This window comes from Eumetopias jubatus, unplaced genomic scaffold (assembly GCF_037043125.1).
Source record: "Eumetopias jubatus isolate StellerSeaLion01/CBP00866 unplaced genomic scaffold, mEumJub1_p1.0 scaffold_11, whole genome shotgun sequence".
NCBI classification, from domain to species: Eukaryota; Metazoa; Chordata; class Mammalia; order Carnivora; family Otariidae; genus Eumetopias; species Eumetopias jubatus.
Window position 1 is genome coordinate 25,901,356 of NW_028274817.1, and position 22,815 is coordinate 25,924,170.

The following is a 22,815-nucleotide window of genomic DNA, read 5'->3' on the forward strand; positions in this document are numbered from 1 at the left end:
CCTAAGTAGTATAGAAACAAGAAGGAAAATCTGTTATAAAAAGGCACTGTTTCAGGCCCACAGCAATGCCCTTTGGCTTATCTGTGCCTGGCTCACTTCATCTTGTATGGATAACTGAGAACTGACTGCACTGGTTCTCAGGTCACCTCTCATTCTTGTCACATTGTCTACACAGACATTTTGAAATCATTCGCTTTATTTACTTTTTCACTGGGAGCTGTGGAAATTAATATCATGCTCCTCTTGTCTTTAGAGAATTCATGTGGATCTCTACATACCATTGGTTTGTATAAAATAGTACAGTATCTCGACCCTAGTTCTTGAGATTCCTCAAGTGTTAATGACTCTGTATTGGCTCAGACTCAGGGACCATCTACGGCCCTGGAGGGTTGTCCTTCAGCCGGAGACCTATAACTAAAGTTCCCAGCACTAAAATGTTCATTCTGCTTCCAAGTTGATTTGACCAGGAAGGTGATATCTTTTTAAAAAAAATTTCTTTAAAGGAAGGTGACATCTTTGGTGAAGAGGTTGGGTCACAGAAGGACTCAAAGTGAGCATTAGCCCAATGTATAAGAGGTAGGTGGGCAACATCTAATGTATGACCTGAGGAGATACAACCCACCCAAGTCCTTCTCCTTCACCAGCTCCTCAAGGCCCCTCAGATCTCCCATTTTGTTTTCAGTGAAGGTTCTGTTATTCATTCATTCATTTGTTCAATTTACAAATAATAATAATCATCCAGGCACTATTATACTTAGCACTTAGCACAGTGCTGGCAGAGATGAGTAAGACAACAATCATCAATAAGTTCACTGTTTTTTGAGGAGGATAAAAGCATAAACAGATAATAATACTATAGTATGGTCAGATCTATACTAGAGGCATATACGAAGTACTATGAGGACACAGGACAGGCAACATGGGACACCTAGGTCTGGGGAAGTGAATATTTGAGCAGAGTTTTGAAGGCCATGTCATTTAGCAGATTGTGTGAGTGTGTGAGTGTGTGAGAAGGTGCGGGGAGTGGGCTGAGGGGGCTGAGTGCCAGAAAGTCGGAACAGTATATGCAAAGGCATGGAGGCAAAACAAGAAGTGTATAGCATCTGTGGCCTGTTGAAAGGAGTGTAGAGAGCTAGCAGGTAAGAGATGAGAGGAGATGAGGCTAGGAAAACAGGTTGGCGTCAGATCAGGGAGGGCCTTCTGTGCCCTGCTAAGAAGCTAGGATGCAATGGGAGGAGTCACGGGCCACCACTGAAAGCCTTTAGGCAAGTGAATGACGGGAAGGGAAGACTGCGGCCCGGTGGCAGTGGAGGGGGTAACGAGGGAGATCCGTTAGGAGGATGGTGCAGGAGGTGATGGCAGACTGCACTTGAGTCAGTGGTGGTGGGAATGCAGAAGAGGGTCTTGGTGATGTGTGTGAGGAACGATGAAGAGGGAAGATTCAAGGATGAAATTTTTGCTTCGGGCAGCCAGGCAGTACCATTCATGGGGCCTGGGAACACAGGTGGAGGAGAGAATTTTCTGGGAAGATGATAAATTCAGAGAATTCAGCATGTTGAGTTTGAGGTCTCAGTGGGGCATCAAGGTAAAGGTTTTAGGGGGAGACAAGACATGCAGATCTAGACTTGGGGAGATCCTCTGGAAAGCCCGTGTGAAACTGTAACTGTCTTGCCTAGTGAAGCATTCTGAATCTTTACAGAATTTGAATGTAGGCAAGAAACAAAGCTGCATTATTATCCTAGAAATCTGTATCATATTTGGTAGGAATGCACTCATTTCACAGAAGCCTTGAGATTAGAAAGGGCTGTGTGGGGCTATGGTTTAAGAATTTGAAGGGTCCTGGCAGTAAAGGCCTTAGGTAGGGGGAGGGAGAACTGCTGAAAATTCCAGCAAACCTCGTTAGAAGAAAACCTATGAGATCTATCATGAAGGGTTTTAAGATCTACTGGACATCCTAATCTACCAAGTTGGCCTTGTTTCCTTTACTCCTCTGCCCAGCAGGATCCAGGAAGGGTTAAGGGCTGGGCACTAAAGGGTGAGCCAGAAAGAAATGTGAGCGTGAAGTTGTCTGGCTAATTTCCAAAGCCGATGTGGGCGAATATTTAGGTCTCTGTAACCCTCCCTAAGAGTGGTCATTTGAAAAGGAGTTCTGGTTTCATTATGAGGAAAAGAAGAGAAAGAAATGGAAGTGCTATGATAGCCCACAGAATTTTAGAACCTAAAAGAATCGCTGTAGATTCTACTTATTTACATGTCTTTGCTCCCCTTTGAAACTGTGAGCTGCTTAAGGGTAGGCACTCCGTTCCATTCGCTTTTATAACCCCAATAACGCCCTTGACACACAACTGCCGCACTCAGCAATTGTTGGTTGAAGAATGATTGAGTTTCACTCCCTCACTTTGCAGATGTGGGATCTGAGGACCAGAAAGGCTCTGTGACTTGCCCAGGATCACACATGCTACTTAGTGGCAGAGTTAGGCATGGGACTAGTTCTGGTTTGATGATGGTTTTCTTCAACATCCTTAGCTGGGCTGATCACCTCACACAATAGGGTGTTGTTCTTGCTGTGTGGTTGGAGGCTCTGATTCCATGAGAGTAGACAGAATCGTCCTGAAGAACGTTGCCCTATTTCTCAGCATTCCTCTCCACCTCCTAGGTGCGTAGTGGACTCTTGATAATCATGAGATTATCTTTGAAAACCCAGGGCACCGAATGCCAGCACCCTGTGTGACCATTTGCCCACAAGAAGGCAAATATGGCCCCTGAAGTCTACTGTGCAGTTTGTGGTGACCTCAGTTTCGAGAAATCTCCAAACATCTCTTTCCCTTAATAACTCACTATGGGTCTGTCATCCATGAATTCACCTAAGCTTTTATTGGGGGGGGGAGGGAGAAGCTATTTTTATTTTTGGTCTAATCCACCACTTGGTGCAATGAGTTCCATATGTTTCCTCCATTTTCTACCTGCTGTGAGAAGTAGGGCTTCCTTTACTTGTCCTAAACTCACCTCTATGGGCTATATGCTAGTAAGACACACACACACACTCTTCACAGTCTCTTTCTCCCTCTCTCTCTCTGTCTCTCACACGCACACTCACACACATGATTTAGGAGGGAAAATGACCGCACTATTAATTGTTATCTTTGTTTACAAGCATATTAAAAATTCAAATGAAAGGGAGCCGAAATAGTGCAATCGAGAGCGAACACAGTGGCAGCTCATTACCCCAAGGAGAAGGATGTAAATCTTTGACAAAAGGGAGGCCCATTGATGCAGGAATTGGTGGAAATAAATGCAAAGCCTACTATGGAGCCAGTGCTTGGCCAAAGTTCTGTGTGGCCCAGGAACATAACCTGTCAGCCTCCTCGCCTGACATGATCTTAATTAGCCTCTGTTCTACTGCTGAGAAAGCCCGCTGAGGCAGTTAGCACCAGAGAATTAATCAGACGTTTGTGGAGTTGACAAAGCAGGAAAGCAGTCGACACTGGCAACTTATTGATGGGAAAGGATCCAGGAAGATGGGGAGGGATGTAGTCTCTGTTAGGGCTCCCACTTTCCCCCTGAATGAAGGTGCTCCCTAGAGACTGGAGCAGGGGGGAAGCGGGGGTGGGGGGTGGGGAGAGGGAAGGGCGGGGTGGAGCGAGCCGAGCTCCGCCTTAACCTCCCACTCATATCCTGTCTTCCTTGCTTCCGTCCGCTTTTCTGCTAAGGCATCATGTGCAGTGGTGCTGATGCCAAACAGTGTGTTTGACTGCAGGAGAGAGGGCCAGAGCACTGTTGATTTTGTTGCAAATTGCACTTTTGCTACAGGATTAGTTGGTGGGGGGGGAGGGGGATGGAATTTTGCCAGTATTTTCCTCCCTTCTTTTGTTTACTGCCTATTTTCAAACAGCTCTGTAATTGCTTTCCATTTAGTAAAAGGAACATTGTTCCTTTTTTTGGTTTTTCTTTTAATTGTGTTTCTTGCCCTGAGCTCAGACGTTTGGGAGCGTGGATGGGAATGCCATGTTGTTTTGGTTCTGGATACCAACTTGGCCTTAGCAATCAAGGAAGGTCACTGCTAGTTGGGTGGTGAGCTTAGAAAAATATCTAACTTCTTCTGTTGAGCCTTCCCTGATGGGTCCAGCTTGTCTATTGTGAACTCTCTCTTATTTGGATTCCCACGGTACTTCAAATCTGTACTACACAATCTAGCTCTTGCCTTATGCTGTTTTACACTTATCTTTATTTCATGTGCATTAATCTTATCCTGTCTCACTGACCATAATAGAAGCTCTTCAAAGCTGAAGGCTCTACCTCCTATTGAACCTACTGGCTTTTAACACCAATCTAAGCACAGTAAGAGACACTCAGTAAATGCTAGATTGGTTCACTGACAACCCGTTGAGGAGGTCGTGCAACCATCTGTCCTTTGACCCTGCTGCTACTTTGGCACTATTGATATTTTGTTCCAGATAATTCTTTCGGGGGTGGGTACTGTCCTGTGCGCTGTAAGATGTTTAGCAGCATTCCTGGCCTCTCCCCACTACTGAGAATGTCTCCAGATAGTGCCAAATGTCCCTGTGGGGGGGCCAAATCACCTTCCCTCCCCACTGAGGACCACTGTTCCATTATGATAATAAAATAGTGAGAGGTAAAACTTATTGAGCACATTACTATGTCCAGCTTGGTGCTAAAAACAGTACATGCATTCTTTTGTTTAACCTCCACAGCACTCCAGGGGACAAATCTTAAAGCCACAGTTGTGGGTCTACACCACAGTCTCTCTCTTCTCCCAAGGAACATTTAGAAGAGCCTTCTCAAGGACCTCTAGGGCTCCACTCTGAATTTACCAGAACATACCAGCTAACCCTCAACAGTGTCAGGACCACACACTCATTGAAAACTAGATATTCAGCTTAGTGAGGGTTAATTCCTCAAGGAGCTGGATGAAAAGCAATGGAAGGTCAGAGCAAAAGCAACCCTACCAGCTGTCACCTCCTTTTTTTCCAGAGATGTGAATCCCATTCCAAACAGCTAATGCATGGTAGGGGGGCTGGAGATTTGTTTCTTTTGCTCTTATGATGGCATTTTAGCTCAGGAAGCAGAATTTCGAGCTAGCCCACGGAAGTGTCACTCCTGCCCTAAATCCTGGCCAGCTGTCTTGCAAACAATGCAATCGGTCACAAGAGGGACAGGGCAAAAGAAGGTGGATAAACCGGTGCCAATTTGTCCTCCTGTGTGTGTGTGTGTTGGGGGCAGGGGTGACGACTTGAAGCACATCTCCCGATGGTCACACCATCTCGGAATATGAAGGACAACCCAAGAGAGCACATTTGACAGTTTAGCTTACTGTGTCTCTGGAGAGGCATGGATCTCTGGCTGTGAAGTCAACTCAACCTCAAATTCACTGCCACCATGGAGTTAATGATAAATTAAAATGAGTCATGTTGTCTGATGGAGAAATATTCTACTTATGGAAAATACCTTTATAGGAAAACTGCCTTTCTGAGGCTGAGCTGGAAATATTACAGTAAACAGGATCTAATCACAGCGAAGCCTTTTTTCAGCTTTGCGTGACAGCTGTAAAATATGACAGTATTTATTAATAGTCGCTGCAGTCTAATCTGTAGCACCGGAGAGTTACAGCAAAATATGTGAAGCCACTGAGAGAACAATTTCCACAGTAACTAATGTTCAGCTTTTGAAAGGGTAGTTTAATGTCTTGCGATTTTTTTCCCCCTACTGATGGTCCAACCCCAGGAACAAGCTACTAAGCTAATAACCTTTGTGGAGGGGAAGTGTTTAAATGATAATTTATTTCAAGAGCTGACAACAAATTGCTCTGCGCTTTCTCTTTTTATGCCCCAAAGCAGTCAAGGATGTGCAAATCGAAGTATTAAAAAATATGACAGCTTCGGTATTTTCATTTTCAATGAAATTCTCATTATAGACATATGTGCGGTCTTTTATTCACAGTCCAGTCCAAATAGTCATTCCCTGTTATTATTGCACAGGCTCTCAAGATGCTCTCATAGTTGAGGACTCATCACAATGGATTAAGCAGGCCGCAGAAGTTACCAAATGTCTCAGGTACTGTCAACCCCGATTATGGCCGCTCAAACAAGGGAATTTAGTATCTGTCTCTCACAGCATAATGTACTCTCTGGGCCTTCCTAATTTATTCAGATGTAAAAAGTAGCTTGAATTTCAATAAAAACTCTCTTGGCTTTGCTTTTCCCAGAAGGCAAATGGACATGACTAGAATTAGAGCCATCTGTTACCTTCGCACATCCTTTACTCCGCTCTTAAAGTGGAGGAGAAAAAAAAAGTCCACGATAGTCGGTCCTTTTGCTGCTGCTGCTGCTGCTGCTGCTGCTGCTGCTGCTGCTGCTGCTGCTGCTGCTACTGCTGCTGCTGCTGCTGCTTCTTCTTTTACGTCAAGGTACCTGCTACTTTTTTTTTTTCTCAAGTTTCTGCCAAGTAGCCATGGTAGAACCTATCATCTGTCTCTCCTTGCTTTCTTCTTCTCCAACCAAAAATGGTGCCGTAGTGATGAGGATCTGCAGGTTCAGATCTTTTTCTGCTCTGGGAACTGTTTCTGCCCCAGAGAGGAATCTCTGAGTTCACTTTACCTCAGAGCCAGGTCCCCACCACAGCATTCCATGAGTTTGCACCACAGACAACCCCCCCCCACCCCCCGCCACCTCCAGTCTGGCTGCATTTGCTGCTGTCGCTACTCATTTGCCCCTTAACCTGGATTTTTGATCTGCCTATCTGGATTCCTGGAACTCTGGGACCATGACTTGTGGTGTTCATTTGTGGACACCAGGCTTTATGAAGGAAATCGACCCCTGGAGTACATCCCCAGGAGGACACCTGCGATAGGGAGGGTCGAGGTACCAGGTCCTTCGATGAATGGCTGAAGGAAGGACTAAGGGAAGAGGTAGTAGAAGTTTTCAAATGTTAGAAGTGTGGGAAGCAGTGTTGGTGCAGCGAAAGCATGCATGGACTGTGAGTGCGGCAGACCTGGGTTGAAATCCTGGTTTTGCTACTTTGGCACACCGAGCTGTGAGATCCTAGGAGCCATAATTCAGCCTTTTTGTGCCTTGGTTTCCTCAGTTGGAAAGATGTGAGGATGCCATGTGGATTCAGTGTGGTAATCCAGAAACTCACGGCCTAGTGCGCAGTAAGTGCTTATAAAAAATGGCTGCTGCTCTTATCAAACTGCTTTATCTTATGATGAAATGATGCCAATAATAGGGATTTATTCATTTGTGCCACTGATTGGTACTGGGATGTGTACGTGTGTGCGTGCACGCCTGTGTGTGCATGTGTGTGTGTGTGTGTGTGTGTGTGTGTATGTGAAGGGAGAGGGAAGCAGGAAGGAGGGAGGGAGGGAGAGCAAGAGACAGACAGAAACAAAGACAGAAACACAGAGGGGAGACAGATTCTGTGCTTTATTTGGGAATGGAGAACTGGATGGGAGGGATGAAGCCAGGTTGTGTAAGTAGATGGTAAACGACAACATGCAGGAAGTTGTGTGGCACTGAATCCAGTCAATCCGAAAACACTTCTCTGAGGAAAGGCCCCTTTCTCCTTGTCTGGGGGGAAATCTCTTTACCTCTTAAGCCCTCAGGCTCTTCCAACATTTTCCCATCTTCCTCGCTATCTGGCAACACTTTTCATCTTTTCACAAGGTGTCTGCTCTAATGAATGCACATGTCATTATTGAATGAGGGAACAGTTGGGTTAAAAATTAATTTTTTCCAGGCCCCTGAGATAAATCACCACTTCAGCAACAGGATTGTGAATTCTTCAAAGGCAGAAGCTAATTCTGTCTCTCTTAAACACTGCCAGTGGCCCGGCACAAGCTAGTACTAGAAAATGCCCAATAATTGTTTGGTGACTGATGGACTACCTGTTGCCACCGCCCATGTTTCTGCCCCAACTTTCTAGAGCAAATAGAAAGGTCCGTTAGAAGGCTGTTGACTTCCAGAGAGTGACTTGGGAACTGAGTAGGGAGTTTCAGGTTGAGAATGGGAAACAGCAGGAGTTTATTGAACACTGGCAAGAAGGTAGGGACTAGTTGCCTCAAAGGGCACTTAGAGCTATTATCTCATTATCTAAGCTGAGAGCCACAGCCTGGGCCAGAACCTTTCATCTCTGTGGGCTGTGCCCATTGAAGGCAAGGAGAGTTGTCAGGGGCACGAGAGTCTGGCTGCAGTTCTCAAGTATGTTGCTGTTCTGGTGGAAATGTTCGCACCACAGATAACTAGGTCACTTATACCCAAAAGACAGGTCTAACAGAAAACTGGGAGAGGTGGCCACCTGCCTGGCATGGCTTTAGGACTTTTGGTGTGGGAAGGTATGTGGGCAAGAGGCCTCCCCAGCTGGACTTCTGGTGCCTGGGATCCCAGCATCAGAAAACCACGCTTTGGACTAGGGTTCTATGCCACAGAAGGCCCTTACCTGACTAGAAATTTCTTCCCTGGATGCACTAACACATCACATCATTAACAGCCATAGAGTAATTAGCATGAGCACATTGGTCAGCTGAACTCCTGTCACTTGCAGAGAAAGTCTATTAATCAGTGGAAACGAAATGGGGGACAGGAAAGTTTCTGTGGAGGTGTAGAGGCAGGTTGGGACAGAGAGATTAAGGCTTTGCTCCCGCCAGGGAGGGCAGGGGTAGAGAAGTGACACAGTGGGGAGCCCTGGGTAAATAAAAAAGGGGTGTCGGTGAAGAGGAGAGGGTACAGAGGGGCAGATACCTCACTTAGTCAACCTCGTAATTTTTCCAAGAAATGAATTTCTCTGTATATAGCACCAAGAGCAGAATTTTCAACTTTGTATTAATGAAACAACATGGTATTTTGGTAACAAAGCAAAGTGAAGACTGCAAACACAAAACCAGACCTTTCTTGGCAGACAGAAATCCATGTGTAGCCAACAAAGCCTTGAAATCCATTCGCTTTTTCATAACTTCAGAGGCAATGTTACCCTGATTGCACCACAAATCTTTTAAACGACCTCAACAGTGTAACCCATTTCTCAGCTTCTCACTTACCCCTGCCTTTATACAGTAGAGTCACATCATTTGTGTATTTAGGTTATTTGAATGTAATTAGAGGTGTTCCCTTCTGTCTCTCTGTCTTCCATTTCTCTCTTGTGTAATTTAAAATATTCTAAAATTTGATTTCACAGTTGTAATTTCTCCCTATAATTTTTATTATGAAAGCAATAGATGATTGTAGAAAATGAGGAAATACACAATAGATACTTTATTGAATATTTTAAAGAACTGTACCTCATGGTTTGATTTACAAACTGGGTTCTCTCTCTCCTCTTTCCTCCCTTCCCGCCTTCCCTCTTTCCCACTTTCCTTCCTTCCTTCCTTCCTTCCTTCCTTCCCTCCCTTCTTCCCTCCTTCCCTCCTTCCCTCCTTCCCTCCTTCCCTCCTTCCCTCCCTCCCTCCCTCTCTCCCTCTCTCCTTCCCTCCCTCTCTCCCTTGTCTCTCTCTCTCTTTCAGTCCAACAACAAAAAAGGACATGGGCTTACTCTTGATGAATCAGTAATGGCATTGGGAAAACACTAAATGTGTCCCCAGGCCTGTGCTATGTACCCCTGTAGGCACAAAGTATACATCTAGGGGTTAACCAATTGTTTATTATTACACTGGAGATGAGGGGCTTGGGAAGGTATATGGCAGACCCAGTGAAATAACAATGGAGAACACTTATGTTAAGTGCCAAGTGAATGGCATGGACCAAAGGATTCTGTGGTTGTTCAGAGGTAGGCAGGATCTCTGCTCCTCAAAACTGGTTCTCCTCCTTGCCCAGTCACCTTAGTAAACAGTGTTATCGTTTTGCCCAGTCTCTCAAGCCAAAAGCCTAGCAGTCATCCACGAAGACTTTCTCTCCCTCATACCCCACAGTCAACCTGTCCCCAATTTCTGTTGATTCTGTGTCCAAAATGTATTTCAACTCCATCCACTGGTCTCCATCTCCAGCCTAGTCTAAGCCCCCATCATTTCTCACCTAGATAACCACGGTGGCCTTTTAATTGGTTTCCCTTCTTTCGCTCTTGCACCACATTCTCTTCTCTACAGAAACTTAGGTTATGTGACTCCCCTGTTCAGAATTTTCCGAAGACTTCTCATTGAAGTTAGAATAAAATTCATACTCCTTACCATGGCTCCAGTTCATTCTCCACGGCTATGCTCTGCCTCCTGTCTACCTCTACAGTTTCATCTCAGGCCACTCTCAACATCCTCACTCCCCTTTACCCACACTTGTCTTCTTTCACTTCCTCAAACATGCCAAACTCTTCCCTGCCACAGGGCCTTTTCACTTGCTATTTCCACTGCTTGAAACTCTTTCCCTCTATTCTTCACATGGCTGTCTCCTTCTGATCCTTTACTTCTCAGCTTAAATGCCCCTTCTCAATGAGGCTATCACTGAGAATCTTTTTAAAATTAGGTCCTATCCATTAGGATAGGTGCAGAAACCATGTCTATCTTGTTCACCATTGTAACCCTAGCACTGACTGACTGACTGAATGAATGAATGACTATGAGCTGGAGTGGCCAGGGAAGGCTACCTTGGAGCGGTAGAATTTGAGGTGGGTTTTGAAAAATGGAAGCACTGACAGGATTTTCATAATCAAGATGGAGAGAATTCTAGGTAGTAGTAGAAGTGAAGTTGCTGAGACCAAGCATAATTCTGGCGCATTTGGGCAATGGTGGAAAACGGGAGCTGCCTGCAGTGGAAGGTGCTCATTAGGTAACACAGGCACAACAGGTTTGTTAGTTGGCTGAGGCATAATTATGTTGAGTCTTGACGAATAGACTACTTTCCCCTCTCCCCCAGTGTGGGCAATAAAAGCCATTGGAAATACTGGAACAGGGTCATGGCTCAGTGTTTTAAGAAGGTTTTCCAAGGAGGAAGTTAGTGTAAAAGTTTATAGAAAGTAGTTCTTAAGCAGACCAGATCAGTCCTATTGGCTAAATGGCTATAGAGAAAAAAATATGAATACACATGAGTAAGAAAGGTTTCTTTTAGCTCCAAGACCACAGATTTGTCCAAACTACTTAGTGAGATGATTTGAGAAAAGAGGCAAGGATAAGAAATAGACCTAGATGGACTTTTGCTTCCTTTCCTCCATTTGACAGCTAATGGGCAAAGAAGGGCCATGGGAGATGAGGAGAAAATACATGAACTGTATCTTCTGCTTTTGAATAAATGAGAGGTACAGTATTAGTAAAACTGGTAAGTAGTTTACAAAGGGTTTCAGGAGAGAAGCTGCCTGATTTACAAACTTCTGTTCTGAAATTTAGGTTGTTATGCACTGAAATACACCATATATTGTACATGGAAATAGGCTAATTCATCCTCAGTGTTTGAAAGAAATGAAATGCATTAGAATTTAGCAAATTGTGAATTAGAATGTTGAAACTATTTTTGTACCCTTGTCAGGCAAGGCTCTGCACGAACACACAACACTCCTTCCTGATTCTGCCCCTGGTTCATCTCTTTTGCCCTTCTCCAAACCACACCTCCCTCTTCTCTTGCAATCTACAACTTCCACATCCTTTAAAGCCTAGATCATCTAGCCAGCCTTCTCTGAAAACTCTACTTTCCTGGGGTGCTACCTTTTCACAATTCTTAAAGCAATCAGAGTCTATAGTGTAACATTCAACTTGATAGTGTTCCATGTTGTTCATGAATGGCTTCATGAATGTCCTTTTCTGTCCACTCCCATTGGAACCGTATTATATAAGCATCTACCACAAGACTGGAACACACCACTGGGGGTTGGTAACAACTTGTAGAATTGCTTGACTAATTAACTGATAACATATGAGTTAGGGTTAGTAGCAAGATATAAAGTGTCCTGTGTCTGGTATAATATCTTAAAAATCGTAGAATGTTGCATTAAGAAGAGAGGCACCTTAGGGGAGGAGACAAGGCCAAGAGAGCTTCAGTGCATTAGTCAAGGTCAGAGTGCTCGTTAAATGGCAGACCTTGAACTAGAACTCAGGTCTCTTGCTTTGTGTTCATGAAATCTGATAATATTATAGAAGTAAGTACCGTAGGCAAATACAGGGAGTTCTTTGGGTTTCCAGGTGCCACTGAGGCAGACAGGCCTTCCATTTGTTCCTTCCTTCTCTGAGTCAGAAAGAACCATCCCCAGCCTACAGCCAGAGTTGCAGGCAAACAAATGATAAAGTAACATTGTTTTTTGGAAGGATCCCTTGGTTTTACTGAGGAGCCCCTCAAAGATAACTGGCCTTTAGAGGAGTCTATCTGGCTGAATTATAATGTGTTATATAATTAACAAATACACCTAACTGTATACTATTTAAGATCAGACCCTTAATTTCTGAGACTTTTTCAATAGAATGTGTCCTCAATATATTACCCCACTGTTAGGAAAACATCCATTCCCAAAGCCCAGTTCAGCTACTCTTCACTCATTATTTCCATTGGGTAATTGTTGAGGCCCTGTAAGCTGAAGACTTAATGTGATCTAGTAGAACAAGCCCTAGAAGCAGGAGATATTGACACCAGTCCCAGCTCCGTGGTTAAATGGCTGAGTGAAAAAAGCACACTTCTTTGGGCTTTAGTTTTCTAATTTTTGAAATGGGGATAATTACACTCTCCAATAGGATTAATTTTCTGAAACTTTCCAGCTTAGGCCTTTCTCTATTTTGGACGGAGCTGCTTTTACTTCATGCATTTTAGACCACCTAAATTATTTTGGGGGGAGAGGGTCCTTTTTCAACAAGAGTGACTCAGCCAGGAGAGTCCGAAACCCCTTTCCATGGCTGGGGGTGGGGGGGACGTATTTAGTTTGAAAAATTAGATTCTAAAATCACCATTGCATTGATATTTTGGGGGGGTCTTAATTTAAATTCATCTTGAATTTAAATACAGTTTTAAAAGAGTATTAGATTGTATTTATTGAAAGAGAAGGGAACAAACATGAGTTGAAGAGGGTTGACCACCACTGTTACATGAATATTCAAAGAGGAGAGCAGATGCCTCTTCTTACCTCTTTCTGTGTCGTAGAGGTACACGAACTTCTCCCACTTGTAGTGACCCAGCAGACTCAGAATGGCGCCCTTCAAGGCTGGGCGCATCTGGATGACAAACTGCACATCTGCATCAGTGGGGAAGCTGGGCGTCACAAAGGATGTGTGCAGGGCCCCACAGAAGGAGGTCAGAGTGTTCATTGACATCTGGTCATAGAATCCAAAGATGGCATACACCCCTCTCGAGAACTGGGAGCAGACTGCAATGAGAAAGAGAGCAAGATATTTCAATAGCCCCATGGTCCCTTGCTGCAGCTTGTAGGGTTGGAAAGACATGGATAGTTAGGCTTTGGCTCTAAAGGACATGCCTCAAAGGAAAACCAAGATCTCTGAAATCTCTAGAAGCCCTTGAAAGCCCTTGAAAGTTGCTCAGGAAGAGAAGTGTAAGGAAGGGAAGAATTTATTTGATAGAGTTGCATGTTTTCTATGTCTACCATGAGCAAGAAACTAAGAAAATGTGCGAAGGAAAGAGGTGAAGATTGCCTTACCCTCTTTCTGCAACCCTCCCAGCTCACGCACAAGGCATTTGGTGTTCTTGTACTTCCATCATAGCTTCCCAGCAGTCTCTTCGTGTACGCATGCCCCCATCAAGGTACAACTATCTTGTGTCCCACCCCTTCAGTGCTTTTTCCACTAGATGACAATAAGGACTGATGACTTAGACAAATTGCTAACGTGTCTGCTAGGAAACGTGTTACTCCTCTCAGGTCACATACTGCTTTAACAATAGCTGTGTCATGATTAAGACCCTTAATGGAGGCTATTAATGAAGATTTCAGATTCTGGGCAGGCCATTGGAAAGACTGGCCTTTCAGTGTCCAGGGAGTCACATGGGGTAGGTGTAACTGGCAAAGTTCTATTTTGCTCCTTTTGCATTTTCCTTCTAGATCAGCTCACACATAGAACTTTTATGTCCTTCATTTCAAAGTGGGCCATACCACCACATTTTCCCTCTTCTGGCCCAGATGAGCTTAAAAAATGTGAACCAATTTCAATATTAGCTTAAGAAGAACATAATTACCAAAGCAAATCAGCTACAACAACACCGTGCGGTGCATTCCCAAACCAAGTGGGAATGACCTTTAGATTATCTGCTCTACTGCTCCCTTCCAGTCATGCGCAGCGGACAGAACAGGCAGCTGATGATGTGATGTGATTTAAGGAATCCTGCATGGTCTCCCTTATCTGCTAGGAAGCCACTATTAGGCCTCCTTCTTCAGGTTTAGGGTCTTGAAAAAAACTCTGTGGTTTGGGAGGGGGATTAAATAGAATCTTTTAGAGCTGTTAGCATATTAAGATGAATTAATACATCTGGGACACCTGGGTGGCTCAGTGGTTAAGCATCTGACTCTTGATTGTGGCTCAGGTCATGATCTCAGGGTCATGAGATCAAGTCCCGTGGCAGGCTCTGCGCTGGGTGTGGAGCCTGCTTAAGATTCTCTCTCTCCCTCTCCCTCAGCCTCTCCTTCCCCCTCCTCTCTCTCTCTCTCTCTCAAAATAAAAATGAATTAATATGTCCTATGTCCAATTAGACACCAGGGAGCGTGTGTAAACAGGTAAGTTTTGAGACAGAAGGGTGAGTCAGAGAAGAGAATGTAAAGGGTCTGGAGTCTTTCCTGAGAGGAGAAACAGTGAAGGCATTGGGCACCAAAAAGAAGGAAGGTGTTGAAAGTAGGAGGATGACAAGTGGAAAACCAATTTAATTCATTTCTTGACCCGATTGTGAGAAACAGAGAGTTCTCAGTATCTGTGGGATCTCGCTTTCCCTGCATTCTATTTAAACCTGTTATTGATCAGGGCTGTTCTCCTTTGTTAGCCAAACTCATTAGTCATTGGCTTAAGGGTAGCATTTCAAAGGTCATGCAGGCATCTCCATCAGGGAAGGCCATAGCCTCCAACTTGAGGAATTCTAAGTGACCCCCAAACACAGGCATAAAAAAGGTCTTTATATTAAAAGGAGAAAACCAATTAGAGAAATGAATCTGGGGCACTTCATGACAGGGGGCCAAAAGAAGTATTCAGAAGCAAAAAAGAAGAAGCAGGATGCCACTTTACCTTGGTTATCACCAAGGAAGATGCTAAGGAAGGTCGGTTCCCAAATTAATCCTGTAAGTGGAGAGTTTTGCAGTACCAGGTCAGATCTTAGCTGGTGCGCATAATGTTCTATATAAAACTGACAATAATAATGATACTAGCCATTGAGTGCTTAGTATGTACCAGGCACTATGCTAAGTACTACACAAATATCCAATATTCCCAACAACCTCATGGTGTATTGCTAATATTTCTATTTAATAGATGAGAATTCTGAGACAAAAATGTTCGGTGTCTTGAGTGGAGGAGCCAGGATTTGAACTGGAGTCAGTCTAACTCTAAAACTCATACTCCCAGGGACGCAAATCCAGTAATGACATTAAAGAGTAGTTACTGGCCCAAATGAGATAGGGCAAGATTTAGCAAGTAAAATAGAGATTCTGTATGCCTCAAGTTCATACATATACTAAATAATTATTATTTTTTTTTTTTTAAGATTTTACTTATTTGTCAGAGAGAGAGAGAGAGTCAAGTAGAGGGAGAAGCAGGTACCCCGCTGAGCAAGGAGCCCGATTCGGGACTCGATCCCAGGACCCTGGGATCAGGATCCGAGCCAAAGGCAGACACTTAACTGACTGAGCCACCCAGGTGTCCCCAAGAATTATTTGTTGTTGACCTGAAATTCAGATTTAAGGATCATGTATTTTTTCTGGCAACAAGCAATCATGGCCCTTCAGTGAACATTATTCAGGAGGTAGCTGGTAATTCTTGGACCCATATCAACTGGCATGCAAGGCCCAAGATGAGGATCCATGAATCCCAGACAAAAATAGTCTTGTGGGGAAATGCAACATATTTCCAATGAGGAAAACCCCAATCTGACTAAATTATGGACAATAATTGAGGGGGAAATTAACTTGAAGAGAGGCAAACTTACAGCTGTGATCCACTTAGAATTTTAAAAAGCCCTTGACATTGGAAGGAAACAAAATAAAAATATGCTATGGAAGTGAGATTTTGTTAATAAAAAAATGTTGCATCCTTGCTCTTAGAATCATTGTTTTTGAAACTCAGGGGAACAGAATTAATCATTACTAGATCAGATATGGACTTTTATGACATTTATTTATTTATGAACACTGGTAGTGAACACCCATAAAACCATCACCCAACCCAAAAACTATAACATTACTGAGAACTTATTTTTACCTTCGTCTTCCCCCTCTTTTCTATCCCCCTGTTTGGACATCCTCCTGGCCCTCCCTCCATAACTACTCTCCTGAATTTTGTGTTTATCATTACCTTGGTCTTTTAAAACACACACACACACACACACACACACACACACACACACACACACACCCTAAGTGATATATTTTTTTAAAGATTTTATTTATTTATTTGACAGAGAGAGACACAGCGAGAGAGGGACCACAAGCAGGGGGGAGTGGGAGAGGGAGAAGCAGGCTTCCCGCGGAGCAGGGAGCCCGATGTGGGGCTCAATCCCAGGGCCCTGGGATCATGACCTGAGCCGAAGGCAGACGCTCAATGACTGAGCCACCCAGGCGCCCCTTGTTATTTTTGTTTTAAACCTTTATAAAAAGGGAATCATACTACATATGTGAAAACCAGACTCCAGGAAGGAACGCCCGGTGAAGTCCTTCAGCCTACATATCATGGTAAACAGAATGACGCAAAGGAAGACCTTATACAAATGTGTGAGTGAGCAGGTGTGAGGGAAGCCAGTTGTGGCTCATTTAAAAGGATTTAGAAGTATTACAGATCAGCAGTAATCCTCAGAGAACCCTACTAGGCTACTGTGGTCCAACAGGCAGACACATGGTGGTGAACATCAACAAAAAGAATGTTAAGAGAAAATCAGTAAATGTTCTATTCCCTTCATATAAAACAGAGGTGCAGCTGCTCTGCACATACAGTTGTGCAGAGTTACCTTTGCTCTATCTCAACATATATAAGTAACGTAAGTAGAAAGCCCAATGGTGGGGATTAAAGAGTACACGTAACATGATGAACACTGAGTAATGTATCGAATTATTAAATCACTGTATTGTACCCCTGAAACTAATGTAACACTGCATGTTAACTATATTGGAACTAAAATAAAAAACTTAATAACAAAGGAAAAGAGGGTCCAATAGGGAAGACAGGGTTAACCACCTCTGAGAGAAGCCGGGGCACAGGGGACCTGTGAAAGGCCTCTCACAGCAGATCCCTGGGCCCATTCCTGGCTGTAGAAAGTAAGGCAGAATGGAACGCTGTGCTGACCCAAAGGACAGTGTTCATGTCTTTAGACTCCGAGAAGGTTTGAGCTAGAAGGAACTAAAGACTATTTTATTCAGTGATTTTTTTTTAAGCATAGTTTTTCATGTGGAATCATTTCTCCAAATGAAATTTTATGTGGAAAACTCCAATATATAAAAGGGATAAAGTAAAGCTCTTCTGATTCAACAGAGTTCCACTGGTGCCTCCCTATCATAAAGAAACTGTGACACAAAGAGAGGAAGTGTCTTGCACAAGGTCACGCAATGAATTATGAACTAGTTTCTTAGAAAAGCTGTATCAGCATCTCTACACCATCCCTACTCTGGAGCTATGTAGGGCAGCATGGGTCAGGATTTGCCTGGCATGAAAGTGACTTGCCCTCAATGCCTAGCTCTCAGCATAGATGGCTCCACCAGGAGTTTCCCATGATTGATCTGCCGGCCACTGCTGTCACCTCCCTCCAGCCCCAAATACCAACAGTGAGATCAGGTGGCAGGTTGGTGATCTTTGGGACTCAGGATTCTCTTGGGTGATGTCTGTTACCTTTATCTGAGTCCTTAATGAACCACACCCACTTGTTTATCTCAGAAGATGAGCCCTTGGTAAAATGATAATGGAAGAAATCATTATCTTGGCGATGATCTTTGGAAGCAGCAGCAAAGTACAGAAGAAGAAAGGGCAGCAGTTTCTGGCAGACCTTGGTTTCAATCACAGCCCTGCCAGTCTTTCTTTCTTTCTTTTTTTTTTTTTTTAAAGATTTTATTTATTTATTTGAGAGAGAGAATGAGATAGAGAGAGAGCATGAGAGGGGGTCAGAGGGAGAAGCAGACTCCCCACCAAGCAGGGAGCCCGATGCGGGACTCGATCCCGGGACTCCAGGATCATGACCTGAGCCGAAGGCAGTTGCTTAACCAACTGAGCCACCCAGGCGCCCACAGCCCTGCCAGTCTTAAACTGCATGGCTTTGTGCAAGTTACTTAACCTCTCTGAGCCTCAGTATAGGATAGTGATTACACAGGCAGGTCCTGCAGTTAGACTGTATAGTTTGAAATACTCAGGCGATCCCTTATTGGACATGTGACTTAATGTCTCTGGGCCTCCAACCCAGTTTCTTCATCTGTGAAATTGGGATAATAATAGTTCTTGTCTCAGCATTGGCTGTGAAAGTTAAAATGAGTTTAGTCATGCGAAGCCATCTATAACAGTGCCTGGCACAAAATAGATACTCAATTAATGCTAGCTATTTATTCATGCAACAAATATTTACTGAGCATCTATTATGTGCCAGGCATTGTTATAGGTATTGGGAGACACAGGAGAGTGAAAAAAAAAAAGTTCCTGTCCTCTTGGAACTTACATACTAGTGAGGGCGAAAGACCATAATGGATGAGACAAGTAAAAATGATGTCTCAGTTGTAAGTGTTGGTTTGGGTTACTGTCATGAGGTAAGGAACAAATGAAATGGTACATGAAAAATATTTACAGTGCCTAACATATAACTTGGGAACCAAATAGTTCTTTCTCTGTTTCTTTCCTCTTTCCAGCTCTTTCTAGCATACTTTGTCCTGTTAACCCCATCAGGTTAGCCTCCCCACAGAAACCACTGCCTGCAACGTCACACTGAGTACCCAGGTAAGCATAGCTTTTCTTCTCTTTCCCTTGCCCTATATATTTCTTCAGTGTTCTTTCCTATTCTAATTCCTAGGGAGTAATGGTTTAATAAAGAAACCCTGCTAATCTGGCTTGAGAATGCACTGTTGTCCTCTGACTCTTTCCCTCCCTATATAATGCCTTTGTGCTGCTAAAATGCTGTCTCTCCTTGGCACCCCTGTGCCTTCCCAGTAGGAAATATCTTGGTTGTCTGCTTCCTAATGGTGCCTGTCTCCATCTCTTCCTACTAGCAAAACACCAAATTCTTGTTGAAGATGCTGTTTCTGACTACATCCTGGATTCCTGGGGACTCTAGTGTAGCTCCCGGCTGTGTTCCCTTCAATGGTGAGTGACAAGCAACGCTGGAGCCAGCTGTCACGCTTTTATTTATAGTCCCCAAGTCTATAGGGTCGGGACAGGTATTGTTAATGTACAATGTAGCAGCTAATTACACCACCCATATTCCAAAAGGCATCATTACAAAAATGTCAAACAACTTGATTACCCCAAAGATCAGAATAGCAATATTGCATATCATTTACAGAACACTTTTCATAGCCTTCTGAATCAGGGGGAAAAAAGGAAACTGAAGTCTCTTGCTGACTTAATGATCACATTTGAAGCAAGCAGGAAGAAGAAAAATATAGCTCTGAAGGAACCGATAGAGATATATCACAAGAAAGTTCTCCAGGTAATACCATAGTACCATGAATTCCAGGGGAACAAAGAAATTTAGAGCTGCGAGGGACCTTAAGAGATCATAAAGTTGTGCTTTTTTTTTTTTTAAGGTTTTATTTATTTGAGAGAGAGAGAGAATGAGCAGGGGAAGGGGCAGAGGGAGAGGGAGAAGCAGATTCCCTGCTGAGCCTGGAGCCCCATGTGGGGCTTGATCCCAGGACCCCGGGATCATGACCTGAGCCGAAGGCAGACGCTTAACTGACTGAGCCACGCAGGCGCCCCTAGTAGTGCTTTCTAAAGCTGTAGTGTTGGTCCATGGTGAGTTTCCAGTCTGGTGAAATACGTTCACACGCGTTTGTGTGTGTGGGTGGGGGGGGGCGGTGGTTAGAGTAAGGTTGACAACTGTCCTTTTTTAGGAAAGACAGTCCTTTTCTTTGTATCATTTCTGTTTTCCATTCCTGTATGTAGTCCTTTCTCTTCTGAAATGATGATGATCATGTTAATGAGAAATGGTGTGTGTGTTTGTGCATGTGTGTGTGCATACATATGTACATATATATTTGGTCTGTGTGATAGACTGAATAATGTCCTCCCAAAAGATGTCCATGTCTTAATCCTCCAAATCTATGAATTAGGTTACATGGTGAAGGGGAATTAAGGCTACAGATGGAATTAAGCTTGTTAATCAGCTGACCTTAAAATAGTGAGATTATCCCGGATTATCTGGGTGACTCAAGATAATCACGAGGGTCCTTAAATGTAGAAGAACAGGGGGAAAAAAAAGAGTCAATATCAGAGTGATGTTATATGAGAAAGACTTGACCAGCCATTGCTAGCTTTGAAGTTGGAGGGGACTGTGAGCTAAGGAATGTGGGCAGAGTCTAGAAGTTGGGAAAGGCAAGAAAACGCATTCTCCCTTCGAGCCTCCAGACAGGAATGCAGCCCTGCTGACTGCAGTCTGGTGAGACCCCCTACCAGACTGCTGACCTACAGAACTGGAAGATAATAAACGTGTGCTATTTTAAGCCACGAAATTTGTGGTCATTTGTTACAGCAGTAAGTAGAAAATTAATACACTTAACAGAGCAAAAGTTACAAGCCAGAGACTCTAGATCAACCTATATTCCACTCACCCTCCCCCCCCTTAAAATATTACTGATATGAGAAGTCCAAAAGTTTGGAAACTATCTAGTCCAATTTCTGATTCAGGACAGGAACCACCTGCCGTGAGGTCGTGTTACTGTGCCCTGAATATCTCTAGTGACAAGGGGGCTCACCACTCATAAGTAGCCCTTCCCTTGCAGGGTAGCTCTGATGACTATGGAGCTCTTCCTTAAATTGAACCTAACTCTACCTGTTGGGGTTCTTGAGTGTTAAATGATACACTGAACTCCAATTCTGCATGACCTCAACTTTTTTTACAGGAAGCTCAAAAATACAACTGAGGTACTCAGGAGATACATAATGGCTATTAGCTATTCAAGTTTGTGCATTTAGTCTCTCTATGCTGCCTTCTTCCTGTCAGGCTAAAAATTTGCTAAAAGACCTCACCTCCCCCCTGATCCCTGCCGCATCCATAAACGATCTTCCTAACTCCTTCTTTACCGTCGTCACTCATGATGGGGTGATGAGGACCTTGCAGCCCTCTGCATCTGCAGCCTAGTTTCTGCTCCCATCATTCTGCTGAACCTGCTCTCTCAAGTTTGATGATGACCTGCTCACTGTCAAACCCAACTTTATTCACAGACCTCATTCGACTTGACTGCTGAGCAGCATTTGATTTTGTTGGCCAAATCTATCCTCTTGAAACTCTCTTCTGTTTCAAGAGCACCAGACTCTGCTGGCTCTACCTCCTTTATTGTTCCTGCTCACTTTCCTCTTGCTCCACCCCCTCGATGAAGATGTGTCCAAAGATTCTGTCCTTGGCCCTCTTTTCTTCTTACTCCAAATGATATTTTTTTTTCATTCAACAAATATTTATAGAGTTCCTACTATGTGCCAAGCAGGGGTCTTAGCTCACCCTCTCCATGTGGATGGCTTCCAAGTAGATACCTCTAGCTTCAGACACATTCCTGGGCTCCAGATCCACATTTCTGACTGCTCATAGAACAACCTCACCTGGAGGACTTCATATTATTAGGCCTTCATATTCTCATACTGGGCATATTATCTCTCTCCTCTTACCACCCCCCCCAACCCCATGGATCTGCTTCTCTTGTCCCTGTTTCTCCTAATGCATTGCTCTTCTTCCAGTTACCCAAGCTGGAGTCTTCAGGGCCATCTTTGGCTTTTCTCTCTCAACCTCATCCATGTGCCATTCTCTGGTGATGTTCTGTCCATTCCACCTCTACAGCATGTGGGGGATCTATTTCCTGTTTATCTTTAGTTCAGGTTCTCATTCCTTCTCTCTCAGACTATGAGAGTAGTGTTATAACTGGTCACCTGCTTCCAGTCTTTTCCACAATCCATCTCTGGCACTGCTATCACATCACTCTTCCTTCTTTCTCTCCCAACTGTCCAATCAAAATATACCCATCCCAACTCCCATTTTGGCAAGAATCTGCCCTGTGTATGAGTTGTTAATGGACTAATAAATGAATCTTCACGAGTCAGTTCAGGGTATCTCAACCTCGGCGGGTACTATTGATATTTGGGGTTGGATAATTCTTTATTGTGATAGACTGTCCTGTATATTGTAGGATGTTTAGCAGCCCTGGACGCTACTCTAATATTAGAGGGCCATAGCACTGCCGTTGCTCTCCAGTTGTGAAACTCCAAATGCCTCAAAACATCATCAAATACCCCCTGGGGGGGCACCATCACTACCTGTTCCTTCCTCCCTCCCTGCCTCCCCCATATGAGAACCACAGGGTTAGCTTATGACTTACTCTCCACAGAGAATAAGGCCTTAGACTAATGAAAATGCATACACATCTAGAACATCCCAAAGGAGTTATTTTAGTGGTAGAAAGTCAGGAAGGGTGGATATTTTGGGCTCTTCAAAGCCTACCATACAAGCAGATACCTCCCTGGTCTTGCTCTTAAACTGGCTATTTGTGTTTAACTTGGGGATGTAGGAGCGGGCGAGCTAGATA

General features: G+C 43.9%; 1 protein-coding gene across 2 annotated transcripts in view; it reads right to left on the minus strand.

Moving 5' to 3' along the window:
• Positions 1-22,815, minus strand: part of GRIA3 (glutamate ionotropic receptor AMPA type subunit 3) — a 272,830-nt gene that overhangs the window by 189,734 nt on the left and 60,281 nt on the right. For both annotated transcript variants that reach the window (XM_088028930.1, XM_028122723.2), the window contains exon 3: positions 13,036-13,275. In XM_088028930.1, coding sequence (XP_087885056.1) covers positions 13,036-13,275 — 240 coding nt within the window. The remainder of the gene's footprint in view (positions 1-13,035; positions 13,276-22,815) is intronic.